Genomic DNA, 25,677 nt, shown 5'->3' on the forward strand with positions numbered 1-25,677 from the left:
TAAAAACTTTGTTTTTAAATGAAAATGTGGTAGTGTGGATGCTGCCTGACTGTGTTTGACTTTGTCTTTGATATTCACTCTTACTCTTATTGACTGTGGACCCCCCAGAGGTTATTTTCTACATGAATACTGCTAACTGGAGTTTTTATTTTCTTCTCCATTTTCAACAAGCCATAGCTCAAAAACCACATGTTTTAGTAGACAGATAGTGCCAGTTTCTATTTATGTTAATTGGTTTCATGCCACTTTGCTTCCTGTCTGTTTAGTCAAATATGTGTTATGTATACTCATTATGTAATTAGTAATGTGAAAAGTTTGTATTAGTATCTACCTGTGAACTTTGCAAAGCACCCTGCATCAAAACTCAATGAAGAGCACTATATTAAAATTCACTGAATTGAATGAAAATAATTATATATAATAATAAGCCCTCATTTTATCCTCCTTTCATATTGTATTGTGTTATACATCAGTACACATAAAAGGTTAATGTGCTAAATTGTTGCCTAGATTTCTGCATGTTTTAAAGAAAAATAAAATCCTGTCTCAAAGACTGTGGTGAAATTTAAGGGTGCCTTCAAACCCAGCTACAAATCCACAAAATTTCAAACCGCTCTTTGATAAAGTGAAAAGGCAGATGAAAGATTTTGAAAGCTTAAGATAAGATAGAGTTCTGCTTGTCACATAAACTTTCTTATTAATCACTATAAATATAATCTGTAACTAGCTCTACAGAATAGCATCTGATCAATATATTAGGATAAAAGCTTATTGATTAAGCCTTCTAAAACAAAGCATAGATTTTGAGTTCTCATGGTTTCCTTAGAAAGTTTTAGCAAAATGAGTGCTTTGGGCTGACACACATTTTTAGCTGAACATTTCACAATCATGAGTTTCATAATTAAAAGGCTTTTACCATGTTTACAATAAAATGCTTAATTTATTATTAGTTTAATTATCTTCCAGTTTATTGAAGAAATCTCCAGTAAAATGTATGTTTGCTTTGTTTCATTTGCCATTTATGAGCCAAATATTTGAGTATTTACAAGATCCATGATTTCTCTGTTGTGAATGTTCATCTTGTATACTTTTCTTTGTCTGTAGGGCCAAACACTTACAGCTTTGCTGGTGGCCCATCGAGTGAAACAGGGACAACTTCCCTTCATGATAAATCTGTTCTCAAGGTAAACATAAATACAGATATTAAAGGAAAAGTTTGACATGTACTATAATTTGTAACATTATTTCTACTGGAACTGTAAGTTTAAATATTTCTACATTAATTTCCTGTACAAAGTGTTTTAACCATTCATTTTAAGGTTATTTGGCTGCCAGTGTAATTTTCATCCTTATTCCAGGTGGTCTTATTTTATGTTCCTGAGCGCTTTTGCAACCTATTCATTTATGAAACTATAACTGGGTCTTCCCAGTTTCTTTATTATTACTCATTTCACTCTCCTCCTTCAGTGTCTTTGCCATGATTTGTAGCAAACATAATGTTCCCTTGGTTATTTTAATTCAGTTCACACCTACATTAGTTTATTTCATTTTTACCATACCCCTTTGGTTTTTACTAGTTGAATTGAATTCTTCCTTCTTTCTCACCTTCACCTTTGCTGTTGGTTTTACTTCATTTGCTTTGTTTCCTTCCAGTGTTTCTTGCCTTCATATACTTTAGTTTTTGTAGCTCCTTTGCTTAACTGCTTTCTCAATGTCAGCTGTGCCTTGTCAATTTTTTTGTGCAAACATAAATGACTTTTGTAAATTCTTCATGACTTCAAACTTCCATTCACATTAGATGCATCCGAAAACTCCCATTCTTCCTACTAGAATCTCTTCAGACTTCCCTTTGGAGCTTTTTTTCACTCAGCTTCTACACATTGGGCATCATCACATACTTTTATATGACTCTAAACAAATTATTACCTGCTAGGACATGCTAGTACATATTTCTATTGTATCTCTAAACTTTACAATCTGTTCTGTAATCCTTAGTATTTCTTGTACTGTGGCTTACGTTTCTGTGGACTTATTTATAATGATCAACATTAGCTCTTACTTGCCCATTTCAGTCCACATCCCTGTACATTGACTATTATTGAGGCTTGCCAGACACTCTCCTTTAGTTTATCAACTACTTCATTAAGTCATTTTTCAGCCACAAGCACAGTGAGTGCAGTCCTGACATTGCTTCTATCTCACCAAGTATTCTTGCTCTTTTTATAACTTTTTATCTTGTTTCTTACATGCTATTTGCTTGTTTTCTCTTCATTTTTGTCACTTCTGCTGTACTGTCTAATAATGCATCCAACATTCCAAGGTTATAGTCCTAACATCCTCTTCTAAATAGCCTCTTTTTGTCATTCAAGTCCCTTCATCACTTTTTCAACCAACCGTTGTTCTATGGTGTTGTTTTCATCTTAATATCTGGGCGTTTTAGTGTAGCTGGTTTCATAGGTTACTTTCAGTTGCATTCTGTACAAGCTTTATACTAGTCATTTGAAATTATTAGAATAGCATGTAAGATGGACTAATAGTTAAGGAGAGTATAAAGCTAATCCTTTGTGTTCTGCACCCTAGGGTTTGAATTCCCTTCTTTTTACAAATTAGACCCCAGTCCCAATTTTCTGTTCTATTTAGGTTTATGCTCGCATCAAAAGTCAAATCATTGAACTGTTTGCTGTCTGTTTTCTACCAGCTGCTGTTGCTTCACATATAAGGCAGGTGTGCAGTAGAGAGTACATTGCTCTAAAGGGTGTATTTTAGTGTTGTTTAATCCTTCATATGAAGAGTGGGTCTTTCCCTAAGGATTCCCATGTCTGCAGGAAATGGAGAATAGGATTTGGGGGAAAAATTAACCAAGCAAGAGGTCTAAACTTGATATTTAACTTTGTAGTTGTGTGGTTTTTTTTTTTAATAATTATTTCATCTTGGTGGCCAGAATAGGACCCAGCTGTATACTTTTACTTTTTGGAAACAGCGCTGTCTGTTGTTAACATAAAAGACCCACTTTCTGTCAGCATCCAACTTGTTATGGTCAATTTAAATAAACATCAGAGATGCCTAACACTGTTCCCTTATAGGGAGGTGAGACACATCTAATTCCTGGCAAATACTGAATGTCATAGTGAACGCAGCTTCTTGTTACACCCCTTCTCTTATTGTTCTACTTATTTAATCTTGATTATTTCACAACCTTGTGGACATTTTCTGGGAGTCTTATTTTTGACTACTGTTTTCACACAGAATACTTAACAACAGTTGAAATTTTTGTGTTCTTTATTTAAGAAAGCACTGTATAAAGCTTGTATGGTATATACAGAAACAATTTCTATAACTGTAGAGAAAGCATTACCTGATCAAAGAAACTGTGTCAGCTTAAAATTAATATATTTTCTTTTTTCATAGGTTGTTATTCAGAATAATCTTGAACAAAAAATAATAGCATTAATTAACGGATATGTGAAACAGCATGGATATGCAAGGCCAATCTCTGGAAGAATAACAAGCAAAAAACTACTGGTAACAGCATTTTAAAAAAGTGTTTAAATAATATAAAAAATAATTATTACTATTTATTATTAATGTTACAATTTTTTTCCCAATGAGTGCTTCTTAATCAATGGAAAGGCTTTTAAAGAATAGGCTGCTTAATGCTATTCATTTAAAATAAAAAACTACTAGATTACCGTGGAGCTGAATATTACGCACAAAACAATGTATTTTGGAGTTGCAGTACAGCTAATTCCGTTCTTGGTATGTTCCCAAATACTGAACAGAAGCTTAAGGTATGAGGTCCACGCATGGTAATTTACATTCTGTAGATCAGGGATGCACAAGTTGATAAGGGTCTGGGCCACTCAAATAAACAAATATATGAAGGGCCAGAGTTTTGTAATAATTAATTTTAAATTGTAATTGTACTCTACTTTTATTTGTTTGCTTTCAAAAGGTTTTCCATGCCATTCCATTATACTCTCCTAATCAGCAGTCTAGTGAGAAAATTGTGCTTTATAATGCATAGGCAATTTGTTAAATGTAGGCATATGTAAGGTCATGGTAAAATGCAGGCACTGCATGAGATAGATACTAATCTATTAGAAGATCATGTTGTTTTGTTTTTTTTGATCAAGTTCATTATGAAAGTTTGCATGGGTATGTAGATATAAACATCAATTAAAAAAGACAGCTCTTCTTAAATTGTAAATTCAGTGTTTCCTAATTTTTCTCTTTTAGACATTGTATTGTCTGTGTTTGTGCCATCTCTAACTGAAATTTGGCTGTATTTATCACAGGCAGAAGTCTCTTGTGTTTAACAGAGAACAGACATTTGACAAACAGAAAGTATGCTTGTCTTGGAAATTTTTGGCGAGTTTTTTTCAAAAATATATTAATTTCTGGGACTATGCTTGTGCTTGCTTCCATGTCAAGAATTGCTGGAAAAGGTAGCTTTCAACTTGCTGAATCTGACAAAATAGACTGAATGCCCAGTTTTCATTGTCAGCAGCTGTTTAGTACTCATGTTTGGAGAAGGCAGTTTTTTTGCTGTCTCTGCAACATGCTATATTAGTTTTTGTCAGAAGATGGTGCTGTTTTGCTTCTTTTCTTCCTAATGCCTACTTTAAGCAGTCCTGCCCTCAATGTTAAGTTAATATTCAGTCCAAATGTTAATATTCCATTCAGACGTTGCATCCTGTATATGTGATAAAATTAAATACTTTCCTAACTTGTGCAAAACCTGTGCATCTGGCATAAATACTACACCTAAGCCAAAATTGCAATTTTGCTTATTCTACTCTTTAGGAATGAATACTTGTTAGTTTTGTTTATCTGGCCACCTATTTTTTGTTTGTATCTATTGAAAGTAAATAAAGATAAGACTGCAATGTAAAGAGAAAAGAACTTCTCAATGTTTTTGCTGTGGTTATTGAACTGTGAAATTACTAATAACACTTTCAGTAATAGGTATAATTGGTGGCCTCTGCTGCCTCTTCTTACACAGGATTTATATACTGCTTTGCAAGAGTTTGCATTTCAACCTGAGCATATTGAAGAAGCAATGAAGAATTCTGTTTTATGTGGTGGTGATCTTCATTCTGCACTGGACTGGCTTTCTCTGAATCTTCGAGATGGTAACAATAATTTTGATAATTAGTACTCTCTGTTAAACCATGTCCACTGTGTTGGTTCCTCTATATTTTCACACTTCAACAACAACATCAAAACATGTAGTTTTTTTGCCTTCCATCTTACCTTTCACACTCAGTAGGTGGTTGCTAAATAGGATCTGGATTAAATGCTACCTGCAACATTTATTCAGATAGTAGTAGCAGAAACTGAATCAACAGTCTTGTTGTTTAGAGTTCAGCTCTTTTTCTACCACACCTCACCAAATAAACTAACAAAATCATACTGCTGGCATAGGCCTGAATACACAGGCCTTGACTCCTTGTCTGTTTCGTGGCTTGGCTCACCCTGTTGTTCACTAGACTATCATACTACATCACTCCTTTTTCCAGTACCTGCCAAAGCCTCCCAACCACCCCCTCTCATCACTCTAGTATTTACTGTACTAACAACTTTGCTCCTGACTGCAACTGTTGATAGGATAGAACTCGCTTTCATGACCTGCTGCTTCCTCTTGAACACAAAAAATGTATTCAGTTAAAATGTACCAGAAACTTGAGAAATATAGCTTTTTTTCCCCCCCTCCATTAAGATCAACTTCCAGAAGGCTTTAGCCAAAAACTTTTGGAAGAGGAGGAAAAGAAGGCCAAACCAAGGTTTCAGCCACCTCCAGAAGTGAAGCCAGAAGCAGAGAGTAGGAGTATCCAACAAAAGGCCCAAACCAAGGTACGAAATCCATGGTTTATAGAACTGTTTTTAGTGAAGTAATCAAATGTGTTCAGTTTTTTTGAAAGAGGGGTTCTTTTATTTGTGGGATCTTAACAATGGAGTAGCCATTGTTTGAGATCAAAATGAATCTGTTACATTGCAAACACTTTTGGTGAGGACTCCTCTGGGTAAGTCTCTGGTACAAAAGGGTGTCACAAATGTCTCACCCCAGGAACCAGGCAGGCTTCAGTCTGCACAGGCCTAAAATGGACCCATGGCTTTTAAATATCTAAGTATACCTTTAAATGTCCCAAAAAGCATTAAAAGTATTCCATAAGGGAAAGTAAGTTTAAAACCTCTGGCTTTAGTTACAAGTCCGATACAATATCTTCATAAATAAATAAACTTTTTGATTTACCAATACATATTTCAAGAAAAAACAACAAGGTTTTCCTGAAAAAGCAACCCAAAGAAATCAAATCCTAAACAATATTCAGTACTTGAGAACCAAAGATGCAAGTAAGAAGAATGCAAAAACCAGGAAGTCAATACTTACAATACTGCACTATTTGAATGTCAACAAACTAACAAAGAACCAACTCTCTAGACTGTGAATATAAAGGTTGATGGCAGTCCTTCAAAAAGTGAGAACAAGATGGCACTACTTCTTTGGGTTCCACTCACAAAAAATAGAAATTAAGAGAAAATGTAAAGACACTGTACATAAATACCAAATAATAAACATAACAGAAATTGCATGTAAACATATACAAAAACCTCGAAAATAAAAAAAAACAAATGAGGTAAAGGAAAATGTGCTTAGAACCTGGCAGCAACATAACAGTCTTGTTCAAAGTGTTCAAAGTACTCAAGCGTGGCCCTTTGTAAGTAGACCAGAGGCTACAACCAAGACATGCTGGAGGGATTATATATCATAGCTGGGCTGGTAAAGCCTGTGAATATCCCTGGTGGAGCTGGAGACTGTGAGTGGGGCAACAGATAAATTGGATATACCCTGCTTTTAACATGTGATGGATTGGCAATACTCGGAAGCCTTTTAATGTTTCAGATGTGACAGTTAAAGAAGGATTTGTTTATGATATCTGTGTCAATGTTTTGTGTGGTAGGCAAAAGATACAGAAACTGTCAGCGTGAAAGACTGGATACTCCGGTATGCAGAACAAACATGTGATGATGAAGAACCAAGTGAAACTTTAAACTGTTCAGAGGATGAAGAGTTTGATCCAGTGAGTTGGGACAGAATTGGTTTTATGTAAAAGCTTTCTGTTATTGAAATATTTTGCATGTGCTTTTTGTATAGTAATTTTCATGAAAAAACATGTTTTAAAGACCTTTTATATGAATTGTTCTATACCATAGATTTTGCACATTGTTAAAGTTTGGATACTTATACTGTAAGTAATTTACCCCAGAGTGTGAAATCTGAATTTCCAATATTGAAGTTTTAAAGTAAAATTTCATAAATCTAAAAACTGACTAATTTGAGAAAGTCTATATTTTTTATTAGAGAGAAAAACGATATTCACTCGCGGCAGTTATACGTTGAGTTGTCACGATGTAAGTCCAAACACGGAATCAAAATTCAATGCGATATTGAAGAAAAGTTAATTCCAAATATTTTTTACTGATATTTTACAGTAAAAGTGTAAGTTTAAAAAGTATTTGCGTGTTAATTTCAAAGACAAGCAGAACGAAAACGTATAACATAACGAATACCTCTAGCGCAACATGAAACATAATTTTCTTTCAATTTATTACGTTTTACTATTTTTTACTATCATTAATTACTTGCTGTAATGTAAAATAGTTAGTTCTATTATGCATGTGTAACAATTCCCATGAAAATAGCAATCTGTTTAAATTGTACATTCGCTTCCCCATACGCAAGTGACAGAGCCGCGAAGTGGGTAGCTCATAGCGTCCGCCCGGGGGTTAGCGAGTAAAGCGATCAAGGGGGCAGAACCCCCTAGTATTTAGTAAATGTAAATTATTAACTCATCCAATTTTAATCCATGTTTTCAGGAAATAAAGATGATAAGTCCAGAGCACTTCAGGCTAGTTTATTTTTTTTTTCATTGTTTGGATAAAAATAGTATTGCACTGTTTTTTTTTTCATTTGAATTAGCAGATGCGACGTAGTGGCTACAGTTTCACACTATGAACAGTTGAATCCCCTTTATTGACTGATCGCTTGATCCTTAATAAGGAAAGCATGTAAACTGTTATTTTTTTCTAAAACTATGTTATTTCTTCTCTACTGTGTCTGTTAATCACTTTATGATGGCATTTTTTATAGAAACAATATTCATAAAATAAAGTTTACTCTATCTTGTGTTAATAGAATGATCGATACCTTCTGCTGACAGCCCAGCTACTAGATGCTAAAGAGCTGGCAGCTTCTGCAAAACAGAAGAATGACAAGCTGGGCCAACGAGCAGCACAAGACAGAATACGAGTAATTCAACAAGGTGTGTATAAATCAGAAGTAATTTTTAATGTGTAATTTAAATTTATTAACACTATAATGAATAAAGTGTTTACCTTAGTATTTTGAATATATTTTGAATATTTTTGTCATTTAAATCTCTGCATAATAATGCATATTCAGAAAGAAGAGTGTATTCTGAATAGGTGTCAAGTATAGCAGTTATAGGAGATGAATGCTTATTTTCAGTTTTTGTTAGCAATCTTTGTTGTTAGAGAGCTAAAGTATATAGTTCTTCTTCTTCTTTCGGCTGCTCCCTTTAGGGGTTGCCACAGCGGATCATCTTCTTCCATATCTTTCTGTCCTCTGTATCTTGTTCTGTTACACCCATCACCTGCATGTCCTCTCTCTGACTCACCAAAATAATTGAAAAGTCTTTTCCGTCGGCTGTTCTCTGGCTCTTTCTGTATACATTACTGTATACACACCTATGAACAGAAACTTACTCTGAGATCAAAGTAAAGCTCGGTTTTTGTTTTATATAATGCTTTTCATGGTGAACATTGTTTGTCCATCCATCCATCCATTTTCCAACCCGCTGAATCCGAACATAGGGTCACGGGGGTCTGCTGGCGCCAATCCCAGCCAACACAGGGCACAAGGCAGGAACCAATCCCGGGCAGGGTGCCAACCCACCACAGGACACACACAAACACACCCACACACCAAGCACACACTAGGGCCAATTTAGAATCGCCAATCCACCTAACCAGCATGTCTTTGGACTGTGGGAGGAAACCAGAGCGCCCGGAGGAAACCCACGGAGACACGGGGAGAACATGCAATCTCCACGCAGGGTGGACCCAGGAAGTGAACCCAGGTCCCCAGGTCTCCCAACTGCGAGGCAGCAGCGCTACCCACTGAGCCACTGTGCCACCCAACATTGTGTGTAACAGAAATATTTTATTATGGCACAAAACAGTAATTTTCAGTTGCATAATGGTTGATACAGTATCGAAAATAAATGTAGCAGTGACATTTAGCCAGTCTACATAACAGTCATTGTTTAAGATAGTGATCAAAAGAATTAAATTGTAAGAAGTGACTAAAATGAAATTTTTCCATAGAGTTTTTGTTACTTTTCATAAAGAAAAAGGAATAGGACATTGTGAAGGGAATTTCTAATACACCAAGTAATACTTTAAACTGGGAAGAGCTATTTGAGGTTGTTTGGACATCTACTATACAGTGGTGTGAAAAACTATTTGCCCCCTTCCTGATTTCTTATTCTTTTGCATGTTTGTCACACAAAATGTTTCTGATCATCAAACACATTTAACCATTAGTCAAATATAACACAAGTAAACACAAAATGCAGTTTGTAAATGGTGGTTTTTATTATTTAGGGAGAAAAAAAAATCCAAACCTACATGGCCCTGTGTGAAAAAGTAATTGCCCCCTGAACCTAATAACTGGTTGGGCCACCCTTAGCAGCAATAACTGCAATCAAGCGTTTGCGATAACTTGCAATGAGTCTTTTACAGCGCTCTGGAGGAATTTTGGCCCACTCATCTTTGCAAAATTGTTGTAATTCAGCTTTATTTGAGGGTTTTCTAGCATGAACCGCCTTTTTAAGGTCATGCCATAGCATCTCAATTGGATTCAGGTCAGGACTTTGACTAGGCCACTCCAAAGTCTTCATTTTGTTTTTCTTCAGCCATTCAGAGGTGGATTTGCTGGTGTGTTTTGGGTCATTGTCCTGTTGCAGCACCCAAGATCGCTTCAGCTTGAGTTGACGAACAGATGGCCGGACATTCTCCTTCAGGATTTTTTGGTAGACAGTAGAATTCATGGTTCCATCTATCACAGCAAGCCTTCCAGGTCCTGAAGCAGCAAAACAACCCCAGACCATCACACTACCACCACCATATTTTACTGTTGGTATGATGTTCTTTTTCTGAAATGCTGTGTTCCTTTTATGCCAGATGTAACGGGACATTTGCCTTCCAAAAAGTTCAACTTTTGACTCATCAGTCCACAAGGTATTTTCCCAAAAGTCTTGGCAATCATTGAGATGTTTCTTAGCAAAATTGAGACGAGCCCTAATGTTCTTTTTGCTTAACAGTGGTTTGCGTCTTGGAAATCTGCCATGCAGGCCGTTTTTGCCCAGTCTCTTTCTTATGGTGGAGTCGTGAACACTGACCTTAATTGAGGCAAGTGAGGCCTGCAGTTCTTTAGACGTTGTCCTGGGGTCTTTTGTGACCTCTCAGATGAGTCGTCTCTGCGCTCTTGGGGTAATTTTGGTCGGCCGGCCACTCCTGGGAAGATTCACCACTGTTCCATGTTTTTGCCATTTGTGGATAATGGCTCTCACTGTGGTTCGCTGGAGTCCCAAAGCTTTAGAAATGGCTTTATAACCTTTACCAGACTGATAGATCTCAATTACTTCTGTTCTCATTTGTTCCTGAATTTCTTTGGATCTTGGCATGATGTCTAGCTTTTGAGGTGCTTTTGGTCTACTTCTCTGTGACAGGCAGCTCCTATTTAAGTGATTTCTTGATTGAAACAGGTGTGGCAGTAATCAGGCCTGGGGGTGGCTACGGAAATTGAACTCAGGTGTGATACACCACAGGTTATTTTTTAACAAGGGGGCAATTACTTTTTCACACAGGGCCATGTAGGTTTGGATTTTTTTTCTCCCTAAATAATAAACACCATCATTTAAAAACTGCATTTTGTGTTTACTTGTGTTATATTTGACTAATGGTTAAATGTGTTTGATGATCAGAAACATTTTGTGTGACAAACATGCAAAAGAATAAGAAATCAGGAAGGGGGCAAATAGTTTTTCACACCACTGTAGATGCCAGCTGTTGACTCTTTATTAGGTCAAAACCAAATAAACCATAAATCATTGTCTAAGACTAATGATAGCTTTGTATATGCTCTCAGAACATCAGGTTACAGCTCCCTTTTGTAACCCTTGTTGTCTCTTCACTACTGGGAAGGGTAACATTTGCTGTATGGGGTTGAATCGCCTTAGATCTCTTAAGTGTTGCTACAATCTGTTGTCTTGTCTGTCCTGCTCATCCTTTTACCACCTTATCCCCTGATCCCCTTGTCATGCCCTTGAAAAATGAGGAAATTTAAATTGTACAGAGTGTTTTTTATTTTTATTGTCTTATTGTTATTCATTTGCTTAGTTTCAATGGAAAACCATTTACTAAGCAACTTTTTCTAAGAGTACAATGAACTTGTTACCCTTTTAGATTTATACATTTGTAATATAGACATTATCAGAGTAATATAATTATTGTTTTAGAATAGACTGTAACAACTTCAGAATTATAAATTCAGATTAATAAGGTCTGTTGTCTATTCTTATATTCATGCAGACAACTTAAATATTAATTTTGTTTTTTTATTGTTTATTTCTAAGAAATGAGACCTTTAGAATCCCATCCACTGTTTAACAAATCTATAAAATATAGTGAAGTACCAAGGGAAGTAATTAAGCCTGTCAATCATTCGGAGGACAACAGTGCCTTAAACTTTGATTTATTTGAAAAGGCTGCATCATCTACAGAGAATAAAGGTAAGCAGAGACCAGTATAGCATATCTTAGAAGTAATGTTTCACTGTTTAAAAAGCAAACTCTACAGCTTTTACAGTTTCTATATTACGGCTTCTGTGGTGTGTGTAGCAAATTCAATTTTCTGTTCATGTTTTTATCTTATTATATACTTTTGTTTCATTTCAGTAAAAAATAAAGAACCTAAAGACATAAGGAACTTTGACTATACAACACGTAGCTGGACAGGCAAATCACCTAAACAATTTCTTATTGACTGGTGCAGGAAAAATCTGCCCAAAAGTCCACAGCCAACATTTGAGAAGGTCCCTGTTGGTAAATACTGGAAATGCAGGTTTGTGTATTTCCTCTTTTTCTCATTTATGGAAAATATGGAAGTATGACTAAGTTTCATTTGCATTCTCCCTTAATATAAAATATATTTTCAGTTAAACAGTGAATCATTATTTACAAGGATTGCTTATGAGTTTTATCATAAGACTGCAATAAATCCATCAACCAGGGCTAAATAGACTTGATTTAGTGCTGTGTTTTGAACCAAGAGTACACCTGGCAGCCGTGGATAGTTTTGATAGGGAATTGAAATATATACTGTTTATCTAAAAAGATTGCAATCAAAGATCTAAGTTTCTATTATTTGCATCATTGTTGTGGTGTTTAAACTGTACATCAGTATACATTTTAGCATTTCAAAAATAATTGCATTTTTGCAGCAGGAACATACCCATATTATCAATTGGTGCTTAATGAAACTTAGTAAACTCTTAAACTTATTTTAAATAAATGAGAAATTTGTTGACTGTTGCACCATTTGGCTGGTTTTATCAACATGCCAGAAAAAGCAGAACTTTTTCTTATGCCATATGCATTTTAGTTGTATTTTCAAAGCAGTATAATAGTACTCATTTTTAGATCCATCTTTTCAAAGTCCAAATTCTACATTATTTACTATTAGTGCTTCATTGGAAAATTAGTTGTTAGTTTAATTTCAGTGAGCTAAACTGATAATAGCCTATGGTGGATTACATTTTCTATTATTGCTTTTATAGTCTTGATAAGTTGTTATATTTTGAAGCAAGAGATTGAAATTATTTATAACCAATATTGTGAAAAGCTCTATCATTTACTATAATAACCTGGATTTATAAATAGACAAAACTGCAGGACATTTAAATTATTATTCATAATAATTATTTGCAAGATAAGTTTTTTTAATCACGCAAACTCAAATACTACTGACTAGTCAAGTCTCCTATCTAAGTGGAGTGTATCTAACACAGAATGCAAAAAGAGGGGGTGGGCAAGAATCTGTGATTAATATCAACTGTCTTTTATTTAGAAATGGTACACCATATTAACAGTCCAGTATAATTACTTGTGTGTTCAGTACCGCTGAGTACGTTTACATGCGCACACATAACCAGGTTAAGGTGAATAACCCAGTTAAGGCAGAAACCTGGTTCTTTAAAAAATCTGTGTTTTAAATTGCCAAGTAATCTTCTGGATATCTCCTATGTCAAAATGCTCCAACATCATTAAACTATGCAAAAATGTTAAACAACATCATCAGCCAATGTGAAACCGAAAATTAGCATGATTCCTGTGATATTTTTGTTTTGTTTTATAAATGTTTAGTCACATTGATACTTTAGGTTTCTATTACCAGATTTCACGCACCACACTCATTTTTGCTTGGCTGTGTGATTGAGCCCTGCAAAGGAACTGGTATGTGTGTCTCTTGTCTTATACCCAGTGCTGCTGGAATAATATATCGTAACAAGAAAACCCCAGAGACATTGGGAAGGTTTGGGGCAGCCACCCGTATAATATTTCTCGGCTGCAAAATCTGTCCAAATACAAAGACATGTTCACATAATCGAGTCCAAAACAAAACTGTGTCATCTTAAGATAGCGGCTTTTAAACCCTCACAGGGGAAGTGATGTCATCAAGACCGGAACTGGAAGTGACATTGTTGGCTGCCCCAGAACAGGGCGGGACTTCCTGAGAATGGTCTGCAAGAAATTGAAAGAGAGAATTAGCACACTTCGCCACCCCCTGGTCCGTTGTGGAACTACATTTATTCAGGCCCTTTGGTTGACTCCTAAACACGCGTGTGTGACAATATTAACTTCATTAAGATAAGTATTAAGTTGCTCGTTACTTTAAAACATAATCTGACTATGTAACACGTTACTTTAAACCTGTTACCCTGTTGCTGTCAAGATTACGCTGCTGAGTTTAGCACTGTACGTTGAGATCATCAACATAAATTTTCAGTTTTCTGAAATACTGAGACAGGTTATCTCAGTCAGGAGAAGAAATAATGCAATCACCAAAACATTTGCCTCTGGAAATTTATTTTGTGGATGCTTCTACCCATGACTGCTGAAATGTGAAGAAATACATGCACAGGCTGAGAGAGTGCAACACACATGTGCAGACTCCAAAATCCTGAACACTAACCTGGCTAAGGGTTTACATGGCTGCATAATCAGATTTTTCATGGAGAAATCTGACTCTTTCAACCAGGTTTTTTAGAGGCTAATAACCCAGTTCCACTAACTGGAGTAAAGGTTTATATGGCATTTTGGAAACCATGTTTCTGTGAATACATGGGTTATTGAGTCACATGTAAATATGCCTACTGTGATGCAGTAGGCAGCACTGCTGCCTCACATTTCCAGAATACTGGGTGCCCATTCATTGTCCGTATAGAGTATACATTTTCTCTCCTTCTCTGCTTGGGCTTTTCTTTCACAATCCTAAGGACATGCTGGTTAGGTTAATTAATGATTCCAAATTGGTCCTTGTGAGTCTTGCCCAGGGCTATTTACAGCCTAGTGCTCCACCATAAACCTGAATTAGATTAACAGGTTTGAGAATGTTAGGTTATGTAGTTGTTTTTGGTTTGTTATATATGTGGAGAACTAAAGCTTGTATGCAATTTTAAAATGTGTTATTTAAAGGAAAAAGGTTGAAAATATATGCAAACAAAAAAGTGTTTGCACTAAAACAATGTTTTCTTCAACAGTAATATAATCACAATAGAACATTTGCAGTGCAGAAATGTTTCTGTAAACCACAGTTTCTGCTGATGCTTCATCATGAATACTTATTTTGGTACTTAATGAATAAGTGAAAAGAACAGTTCTTAATTTCTATCTATATTTTATTGTTTACATCATTTAAATGTTGTTGTTTCTGTTCTTTCAGGGTGCGTATTAACAAGTTGAAGGATGGCATGCTTGAAGTATGTCCCACAATACTCACTGAAGACAACATGCAAGCACAACACCTAGGGGCCACGTTGGCTCTTTATACCTTAGTAAAGGGGCAGGTGAGAATGATTAAAATTCTGCATGTTTTATTAAGGTGAAAGAGAGTACTAAAGCATACAACCTTATTTAAGATTGGGATTTCTTAATGGATCTTAGCTGGAAGGAGGAAGAATAACAACTAAACAAAAAAAAAAGATTGAGATAAAATCCATTTTGGTGGAAACATTTTAGTGCCTACATCACGTTGATGCTTATAGGGCAGTGTAGTTGTCTCATTATCTTGGTATGTCATACCAAAGTGATTAGACATGAAATTTGCACAAAGGTATGCATTACTTGCTTACATGTGTGAACTTAACTAATCATTGTTAAGATATCAGTTTCTGGTTTTCAGAAGGAGTCTTCTGTATTAATCTGCAAAACTGAATGGTTGTATATTTTTGCTTTAGTTAGTATAACCGTTAATTCTTCAATTCTTTACTAAGGCAAATGGGCACCATATGCTGCCCGTGGACTGCGTGTTTTGTGCATAAAAAAAAAATAATAATAATTTTGGTTACCATTTTCCTGGTAAATATTAGTGTTGAATTTATAACTATCCATGTAATTTTTTTGAAGGAAATGTTTACAAACGTGAACATCAATTAACCTGTTATTTTATATACAGTATATATTGTACATTTGAAAAGTCCTTAATTATTGTACAGTTTAAAAGTTATATAATGTTGTCATTCTGTTACTAATACAGACTGTCACACCCGATAATAGTTGTAATCAGGTGAACAGAGCTGCATAATACTATATACCTTCTCAAAATCCAGGTGAATGTGCAAATTATGTAACTGTTCTCTGCAGCTGACATGGTTTTAAATCATGCTTTTAAATGTGTACAGTAATCCCTCCTCGATCGCGGGGGTTGCGTTCCAGAATCCCCCGCAAAAGGTGAAAATCCGCGAAGTAGAAACCATATGTTTATATGGTTATTTTTATATTGTCATGCTTGGGTCACAGATTTGCACAGAAACACCGGAAGTTGTAGAGAGACAGGAACTTTATTCAAACACTGCAAACAAACATTTGTCTCTTTTTCAAAAGTTTCAACTGTGCTCCATGACAAGACAGAGATGACAGTTCCGTCTCACAATTAAAAGAATGCAAACATATCTTCCTTTTCAAAGGAGTGCGCATCAGGAGCAGAGAATATCAGAGAGAGAGAGAAAAGCAAACAAATCAATAGGGCTGTTTGGCTTTTAAGTATGCGAAGCACCGCGGCACAAAGCAGTTGCAATGAAGGCAACAGCTCACACTCCCTCCATCAGGAGCAGAGAATGCCAGAGAGAGAGAGAGACAGATAAAAACAAACAATCAAAAATCAGTACGTGCCCTTCGAGCTTTTAAGTATGCAAAGCACCGTGCAGCATGTCGCTTCACGAAGCAGCTGCACAGAAGGCAGCAACGTGAAGGTAATCTTTCAGCATTTTTAGACGAGTATCGTCTAGGTGTGCAAACAGCCCCCCTGCTCACACTCTCTCCATCAGGAGCAGAGAATGTCAGAGCGAGAGAGAGAGACAGAGAAAAGTAAGTTGGGTAGCTTCTCAGCCATCTGCCAATAGCGTCCCTTGTATGAAATCAACTGGGCAAACCAACTGAGGAAGCATGTACCAGAAATTAAAAGACCCATTGTCCTCAGAAATCCGCGAACCAGCAAAAAATCCGCGATATATATTTAAATATGCTTACATATAAAATCTGCGATAGCGTGAAGCCGCGAAGCGCGATATAGCGAGGGATTACTGTACATCCATTTTAGGTTTGAAATGATTCCTTGAGGTGCTCAAGTGACTATGCAAATAAATAAATAAAAGAACTGATTTAAAGTTTTCTTGGGGTATTTGAAATGTTGTCTTTTCTGCTCTGCTACTTCACTGCACATTATTATTTTGATAAGGAAATTGATTTTCAACTTGGAATTTTCTGCTAATTTATCAATGTCTTCATTAACCAAATATGGGGCTCATCTTTGAACCTTTGGCACAAATAGACATAGGCTATTAAATATGAGGAGGGAGTAAATGTAATTTTACCAATACATATTTAACAAATTAAGTAAAACATAGCTGGTATGATTTAAATAACCAAAATACTATAGTACTTGTGCAGGTGGGTGACATGAGACATCTGTCCATTTTTTAAAAAGCAAACAAGCTCTTGGTTTCTGTGTTAAATAAGAAGCACATATTTATTGAGCTTTAGAAGGAAATAAAGTTAATGGTTGCATTGATTAGTAGCATAATTCTTATTTTAACTGGTAAGTCAGTGTTACTTAATTCAAGTATGATCAATAGACAGAATATATAATAATACTATGTTCTTTGTAACTCTTTCCTTGCCACATAGCCTCAAGTTTGAGATCTGCTGAGATAAAACATGTCTCCATTTTTATGAATATTTGCTGGACCTGAAATTACAATATTTTTACATTTTAAGCAGCAGTGTATAGCTTTAAATTAAATGTTTTAAAATTACATTGTTTTTATTATGGCCTTGCTAATGCAGACTATGTTTTTGTTCATTTAGTCAGTGCACCAGTTGCTGCCTCCAACGTACAGAGATGTCTGGCTGGAATGGAGTGATAGTGAGAAAAAAAAAGAAGAGCAGAATAAACTTGAAACTAACAAGCCACGGGATCAATTTATTACAAAGCTGCTCAATATAATAAAACAGCAGCAGCAGCAAATGCCAAGTGCTGTTGACAATAAAAACGAACCAGAGGATTCCTGGGAAGATTTGGTTACTGATGAAGACTTTGAAAAGATATCATTAAATCAGGTGAATCATGATGATTTGGAGGCTGCAAGGGCACTGTTCACAAAACTACAGTCATCGTCCACATATAAGAGAATACTGAGGGACAGGGAGCAGCTACCTGTATATCAACACAAAGATAAAATTATGGAGATCATCTTGAGAAACCGTGTAGTCATTGTGGCAGGAGAGACAGGAAGTGGAAAGAGCACCCAGATACCTCAGTTTATTTTAGAGAGTATTCTAATGATGAGACAATCTCAATCACAGAAATGCAAAATTGTTTGTACTCAGCCCCGGAGGATCTCTGCAATCAGTCTGGCAGTAAGAGTTTCAGAAGAACTTGGCTGTGAAGATGGAGCAGGAACAAAGGTAAACAGACCATCCAGCAAGATTTCATATTTTATTGTGAAGTTTGAATGTGTTTTTGGAAATTAATTTATATATAATATAATATAATATAATATAATATAATATAATATAATATAATATAATATAATATAATATAATATGGAAGCGAAGGTCTGTGATATGGTTTGCATATTAGCAGCTGGAGATCCACAAAGGGAGAAAAATGAATCACGTATCATAAAACAACCATATCAACACAACATTCCCTGCAATCCAATTCACCATGGAAAAAGAAATGAACCGACACATCAGCTTCCTGGACATCTCCATTGAAAGAAATAACGACGCCACCCTTATCACTAGTGTTTACCGTAAGGAATGCTATGCAGACAAGATATTACACTTTGCCATCAACCACCCATTGTCTCATAAACAGAGCTGTGTTAAAACTTTATTCAGAAGAGTCCACACCCATTGTAATACGAAGGAAACAAAAATGACAGAAAGACGCTGTCTTTTCCACCTTTTCACTTCAAACAGATACTCAAAGACATTCATTAAACAATGCCTACACAGAAGACGCCAAAAAACTCAGCAAACAATTGACTCGAATGAGACCCCCCATCCCACTTGGTACACATTCCCTTATCAACACTGTGTGTCTGAAGGCGCAGCACACATCCTGTCCAAATCAGGCATCAGAATTGCACACAAACAATCTGCGCACTGTCCTTTTCTACGCTAACAACAAGAAATAGATAGCAGAAACACGAAACGCAGTTTATAGCATTCCATGCAGTTCTTGCCCAGCGGTATACATAGGACAAACATTAAAAAAAAATTGCAACTCGCATACAGGAACATCGCAATGCTGTTAGAAGGAAGGACTCACGATCACAGATCTATACACATACAAAATCAACAGGACATACATTTAACCGGAACGATGTATATGGTGGTCCAGATCTAACTGTGCAATTATTGCATTGCATTAAAAGTTGCATAGTTAGATCTGGACCACCCTGTACAAGTAAGATTTAAGGCCAGTACTAAAAGTGCCAGAGAACTGGCTGAATCTTGGCTGTCAGACAAAAACGCCATTAACAGACATTTGGACATAAACCCAGCATATGCAAACTCAATTAGAACATATTCATAATAAATAAAACGTTACGACCGGTGCACCCCTCCCCCCCAGAAAAATTAAGCTATATATTGCCGTTGATTCTTGAAAGTCTAAGCATTATCCTCTGATGAAGGCTTCTGGTAGGGGCTGAAAGCTCAGGAATCCTACTATATAAAAGCGGTCGAGATTGTCCTTCCGTCCCGTGAGTGCAAAGCGTAGCGGTATTCCGCTTATCACAGACTTACTACTTGCGGCTTGCGGTACAAAGCGACGCGATGTGAGCAGAGTTCTGGTGCTCCCATCGTTCCCATGGTTTTGTGCGCGATGCGCTGGAAAAATAGACAAAATTATGTCTCTGGAAATGATTAATGTTGATGGAGTACAAATGCCTCACCGCGTAGTAAATATCAGGGGAGATGGTGCTTGCTTATTCTCATCTATAGCTTATTTAGTGCATGAAACTCCGTCTTTAGCGGTACAGATTCGGGCTGACATTGTACGACATGTTTTAAGGAATTGGTCAAGGTTTCAGCCATTTACAATGATGCCGTCAGGAATCTCTTATACAAATGAGCTTCAGTATCTCACTGAAATGTCAAAGTCTCAAACTTATGGTGCCATTTCTGAGCTAATGGTAGCGGGAGAGTTGTTCCCCTATGAGTTTCAAGTATATTATTATGAAGTCCTACACTCCAAGTTTGGACAGGCACTCGAGGGGATAAAAAAACTTAGGTTTTCGGGAGATGTTATGAATAGGCACTTTGATGTTCTCAATCCCTACACTTACATGCCTGATGTACACATGGAGTGCACACAAATTGAGGGTAAAAGTCGGTCGCCTTAAAAGGCGGGTGAGCCTAGTAAAAACTACTTTATGATACGTATGTGTACGTATTTTATATTCTCTTTTTTTGTTATGCATTACGTGTTTCTGTAAAAAGATCAAATCAATGTTATATCGCATAAGTGCGAAATAACTTATCTCTGAATGGCACTAAAACTGAAATAAGTCTCTAGTACCTCTGTATTTAACTTGACAGTCTGCCAGCTAGTTTACAGTGCCCTAATATACTGTCAAAATTCTATGAAACAAAAGTGTAATGCACGGGTGTTGAACTCCAGGCCTGGAGGGCCGCAGTGGCTGAAGGCTTTCATTCTAACCATCTTCTTCATTAGTGACCAGTTTTTGCTGCTAGTTAACTTCTTTTGCCTTAGTTGTCTCTATTTTTAATTAGCAGCCAAACAATAATGAGACACAAAACAAGCCACCACATGACCAGCTCACCAGTGCCCGTCACACAATATCTGGAAATAAAGAAAAGTGAAGGTCTCAGTAAGGTTGATCTCTCAGGTCACCAAAACATTTTGACGAACAGAATATCAAAAGTTTTGGAAATGTCTTCTGTAGCAGAATAAGAGCAGCAACAGGCCACGGAATTAAATAACGGGCTTAATTAACAACAAGCATCAGCTTCTCATTAATAGATTGGTTGGAATGAAATTGGTTGGAGTTTGAAATCCCAATTTAGCTGCTGATCGGTTGGCTCGTTTCAAATCTCATTTCTGTTTGGCTGCCATTTAATGAAGAAACGAATCAATTTAGAGGACTGAATCCTTAAAAACAGGGCTATTACAATGAAGGGAAAAGTTAATTAGCAGTGAAAACTGGTCACTGATTAGGAAAAGGGTCAGAATGAAAACCTGCAGCCACTGCGGCCCTCTAGGCCTGGAGTTTGACACCCCTGGTGTAATGAATATCCCTACCCATTAAATTACGAAAAGAGCACAACATAACTTGCCAAGTACTGTAATGCACGTTGTCAGTTTTTGACTGAGATAGCAGCTACGGAGAGAATTGTTCTCAAACTGTTTTTCTGTGGTGGCACGTTTTTGTAACCCAAAAAATTCCAAGGTACACCACAGTTCTACCAACCACAAAAGCAGAGGGCAGCAAAAAAAACAGCTCAGAGATTGACGCTTGTAAACACAGCACTTGTGTAGAGCATAATTTTCAGTCGTTGAGGAAAGTGTTTGCAGAGTTTTAACAAAACTTTTAATGTATGCCCTTTTAAGAGATACATATTCTATCAATTAGATCAATCTTTAATAGTGTATTCAAAGTCAACAGTCATTTCACCATTTTTATTTTGACACGTCTGTGTCTCATTCTGTGCCAGTTTGAGAATTATTACATAAATTGACATTGTTCACTTTTTGCCGCCTTTTCAATTTGACTTTGTAGTAAGACATTCAAATTCAAGCTTTACTTGCTCAAGTAGTATTTTGTTAAATTCAGGTTTAAGGTCATTGTTTAAGTTTAAACTGTACAATTAATGTTTTTTTAATTCCTTTGTGTTGATTCTACATTAATTTTGTGATTCAGTTTGTATTTACTTCATGATTTATGTATTAATTGTATAATTACCTGTTTTAATGTTAGATGTGATTAATTACATACATTTATGCAATTAAGTAGTTACTTTTTTTAATCGATTCCCAGGTCTTATTAATATATATAAATTGCAGCCATGGAGTTCTGAGGCATATTTCTATTTCTCCTGGAAGATATCCACCCTGGCTTAAAAATTTTGATTGTATCTTTTTGATATTGTTACATAATCTGTAAATGTTTAAATTATGCATGTTATTTACATGAAACGATGTGTGGTGGACATCCCCCCCTGTTGTAATACTATTTAAGTATCCAATTTTTGGTAGTGCTTTTTTCAGAAAAAGGACTGTTAAAAGTGATGTCATACAAAATTTACTAATGTAATGCAAATGCTTTCACACTCCCATGGTACTGCAACAAACTTTCTTTCAGTTGGACAAGCAGGTTTGGGGTGTTCTTGCTTTTTTTTCCCCAGACCTCCATTAGACCACCTTCTTCCATTAGATTATATCTTGCCTGAGTTGCCTCGAAAGCTTGCATATTGTAATCTTTTTAGTTAGCCAATAAAAGGTGTCATTTTGCTTGACTTTTCTCAACAACCTTACTGTATATCAGTTTACAATGCTAACATTACCTGGGTGCTGCCTGCCTTTCTGGAAGGCTTCTTTAAGAGTAGATTGCAGCAGCCGTTTGGCTGCCATGCTGGGCATTTTAACCCGAGTTTCTGTGCTCTTCCTTGATCGCCTTCATTATAATTCCTCATGTTCGGCAATATGATTGATTTTCATGTGTTTTATAAGGTTGGTGGTATTGCCACAATGATGTACGGTCTTCTGACACATGTCAAATTTTGCTTCATTATTGTTTAGTGGGATAAAATATCTCAACACAATGCTTCTCACACTCACACACACATACTGTCAGACTGCTTAGGCAGGTGCGGTGGACCACAGCACCGCCAGTGTGATTTCAGGACGATGCAAAGCAATGAAGGAAAAATAGCTCCAGTTTTGCAATGTATCGATACTTTTAATGTGAACATCAATGTTTAAATTAAAACGTCAGGATCAAAAGTATCTATACTTTAGTATTGACCCACTCATCCCTAATACAAATGTACAATTAATTGATTAATTAATTAATTCACATCCCAATTTAAGTCTGTCTTGCATTATATGTTAGCTAGTTGACAAAGTTTTGACTTCATCTGTTTATTTAAAGACAGCAGGGTGCCAAAAAAACTACTATATATAGTAACTGAGTGTTCAGTTTCTGACAGTGACCAACCCTCTCTGTAAGGAAGTGCAAACCTGTTTTCTGCCTTAAATGCACTAGTTTTCAAGCTTTGCTTTGCAATTTCTTTACAAACCAACTGGTATACTCCAATCATTACATTTTGGGAAAAAAAATATATTTTTTTATTTTTTGGTTCAGTAGGACCTTGTTTGATTATAGTTTATTTCTTTCCCCCAGAACTCAATGTGTGGTTATCAAATACGAATGGAGACAAAAGCCAGTGAATCCACATGCATACTTTACTGTACTACAGGTGTTCTGCTCAGGAAGTTACAAAACGATGGTCTTCTTAGTCATATTTCTCATGTAATTGTTGATGAGGTAAGTGGTGCAATGAATGAACATTTCTTTGAGAAAGGTTGATAATTTTTAATCTAATGTTTAAAATACTGTTTAGCAAAAAAGTCAGTGGTACAGTGAAAAATGAATCAGTGTATTAGCAAGATTTTTGTTACTTATAGAACACAAGTTTCAATGTAAGAACCTTCAACTGTGATATAGTTTTGTTATTGTATGTATAATTTATCAAACAAACACTTTATTTATTGATCTCATGAAGTTACTTATCCTAGCACTCTTTTGCAGGTTTTAGTGACTTTTCAACAAGATTTTTCACTGTCAGTGCTTTTGACTTGTGGGGGGGTGAGGTCAGAAACATATATGTCACTAAGTAGTATGATTAACAGTAATTGATTTTTTTTTTTTGTTATTGTTTTTTTGCCAAAAAAACATTAGTGATTAATTAGCTGTTTTCTGTTAAATGGCCTTTCTTGCCATAATTGTTATAATGTGCTTTCATTGACTTTCATTGACCAGCAGGGACCAGTTTCACATGGACATTATCATTCCTTAAGTTGTTCATCTGTTAGTGTGTTTGCTATACATCTTTTCTATGATCCCTATGAAAACCTGATGGTTTTCTTCAAAACTTGTTTTGAGTTTTGTTTTTAGCAGGTATGCTGAATGCCATATGATAAATAACTTTCCACAAAGCTATCACATTCTGATAGCAATGAATACTCTTCCATATATCATATTTGCTTAGAAGTTTTCATAGACTCAGCAAGTTTCTTCTCTTAAGACAATCTGCATTTCTACTTTAGATTTAGAGCCCTCTGGATTTTCTCAAGTACCAGTTTCTTACCCAGTGACAATGTGATTGGAGAAAGACCTTGGTGGTTAATAAAGGAAAAGAGCATCATACTTCCATGTGAATAGCCAGTAAGGAGGAGAAGTAAATAAAGGCCCCTAGAAAATACCAGCCAAACATCCCTTATCACTCCTAGTGCTATGTCACTTTGGAAAGGAGAAAATCTTTTGACAGGATCCAGTTTGACTGAGACATCCCACCACCTTCAGATACCTACATATCTATTGCAAAAACATCTGATCACTGGTGGGGAGAAAGCAACTTTAGTCTGGGAGGTGAATGTACCACTAGTCACAAGTGGTCTGTTTTTACCCATCTACACTTTTAAAGGGCTACCTATTTTAACAAATTCATCCACTGAAAATTTAACCTAAAGTCCCTCTAGCACAAAATTGCCCTGTAGACCATTAGTTTTGTGAAAAATCACAATGATACTAATCTTAAGTCTGACATTTATAAAGTTCTCCAAAGAGGCACACATCAAATGGATAAGTGGCATGACCGAAGTGCCTAAGACAAAGTATGACAATTGTGGTTTGATCATGCATATGTGCCTTTCTGCATGATGCAGCCCTCTTAGTTTTAGTTTGACAGTGTAGGTCTTAACACTGTACCTTGGTAGCTTCATTTGACACCTTGGCCATTGCATCTGGCAATTCTGTTCTTTCTACTTGTGTCTACAGATTTATTATATAACCATTTAAACTAAGTGTCTGTGTTACTGGCTAATTAAGGTTAGAATTTAAAATATAGTCAGTACCATTTTGCAAAGTTTAATTTGGAATTAACATATCAAACATTACATTTCGGATATATTTAGCTTAAACACTTTAAAGTTCTCCAATTGCAATCTGGCCAAAGTGTATTTACATAACTTTTTCATTGAAATTCTTGGGGGAACTTTGTTTTCACTAGTGAAAGTGAAATTACACATTAAGAAAAACAAAATTTAGCAGGGGACATTAAATTTTAAAAGGCTTTGCCTTTACTTATACCTTTAGCTTCAGGTTTAAAATTGTTGATTAAGTTTAAGAATTGAGTACAGATCTTTCACTGAAAGTCTATTTTCTTATTTTTAAGCTCTACAGTAAATGTGATGCTAACTACAACCATACTTTTTGTTAATTTTGATCTTTGTCTTGTGTATTTTGCATGTCTGGTGTATTTTGCATTAAGGACTAGTTACAGATTTTGTAGTACTAGTGAATTTTTCATCTTATTAGTCCTTCAGGCTACCATAAATTCTAGCCCTGTGCTCATGTGTCATATTCATCGGCACCTCCGACTCACTGGTCTCCTTGTTGGCACACTCTGGTGCTTCAATTATTTTACATCTGTGCTTCAATTATTTTACACCAGACTCTCAGGAAATGGAAGGAACACGTAGATGCTTTTCATTCACTGT

General features: G+C 36.0%; 1 protein-coding gene across 1 annotated transcript in view; it reads left to right on the forward strand.

The window, feature by feature from the left end:
• Positions 1–25,677, forward strand: part of dhx29 (DEAH (Asp-Glu-Ala-His) box polypeptide 29) — a 53,775-nt gene that overhangs the window by 3,057 nt on the left and 25,041 nt on the right. The window contains exons 2-12 of the mRNA XM_028802609.2: positions 1,105–1,184; positions 3,409–3,522; positions 5,003–5,132; positions 5,720–5,853; positions 6,963–7,082; positions 8,198–8,324; positions 11,721–11,876; positions 12,042–12,207; positions 15,088–15,211; positions 17,730–18,329; positions 23,300–23,443. Of these exons, the coding sequence (XP_028658442.1) occupies positions 1,105–1,184; positions 3,409–3,522; positions 5,003–5,132; positions 5,720–5,853; positions 6,963–7,082; positions 8,198–8,324; positions 11,721–11,876; positions 12,042–12,207; positions 15,088–15,211; positions 17,730–18,329; positions 23,300–23,443 (1,895 nt within the window). The remainder of the gene's footprint in view (positions 1–1,104; positions 1,185–3,408; positions 3,523–5,002; positions 5,133–5,719; positions 5,854–6,962; positions 7,083–8,197; positions 8,325–11,720; positions 11,877–12,041; positions 12,208–15,087; positions 15,212–17,729; positions 18,330–23,299; positions 23,444–25,677) is intronic.

This window comes from Erpetoichthys calabaricus, chromosome 5 (genome assembly GCF_900747795.2).
Source record: "Erpetoichthys calabaricus chromosome 5, fErpCal1.3, whole genome shotgun sequence".
Lineage (NCBI taxonomy): Eukaryota > Metazoa > Chordata > Cladistia > Polypteriformes > Polypteridae > Erpetoichthys > Erpetoichthys calabaricus.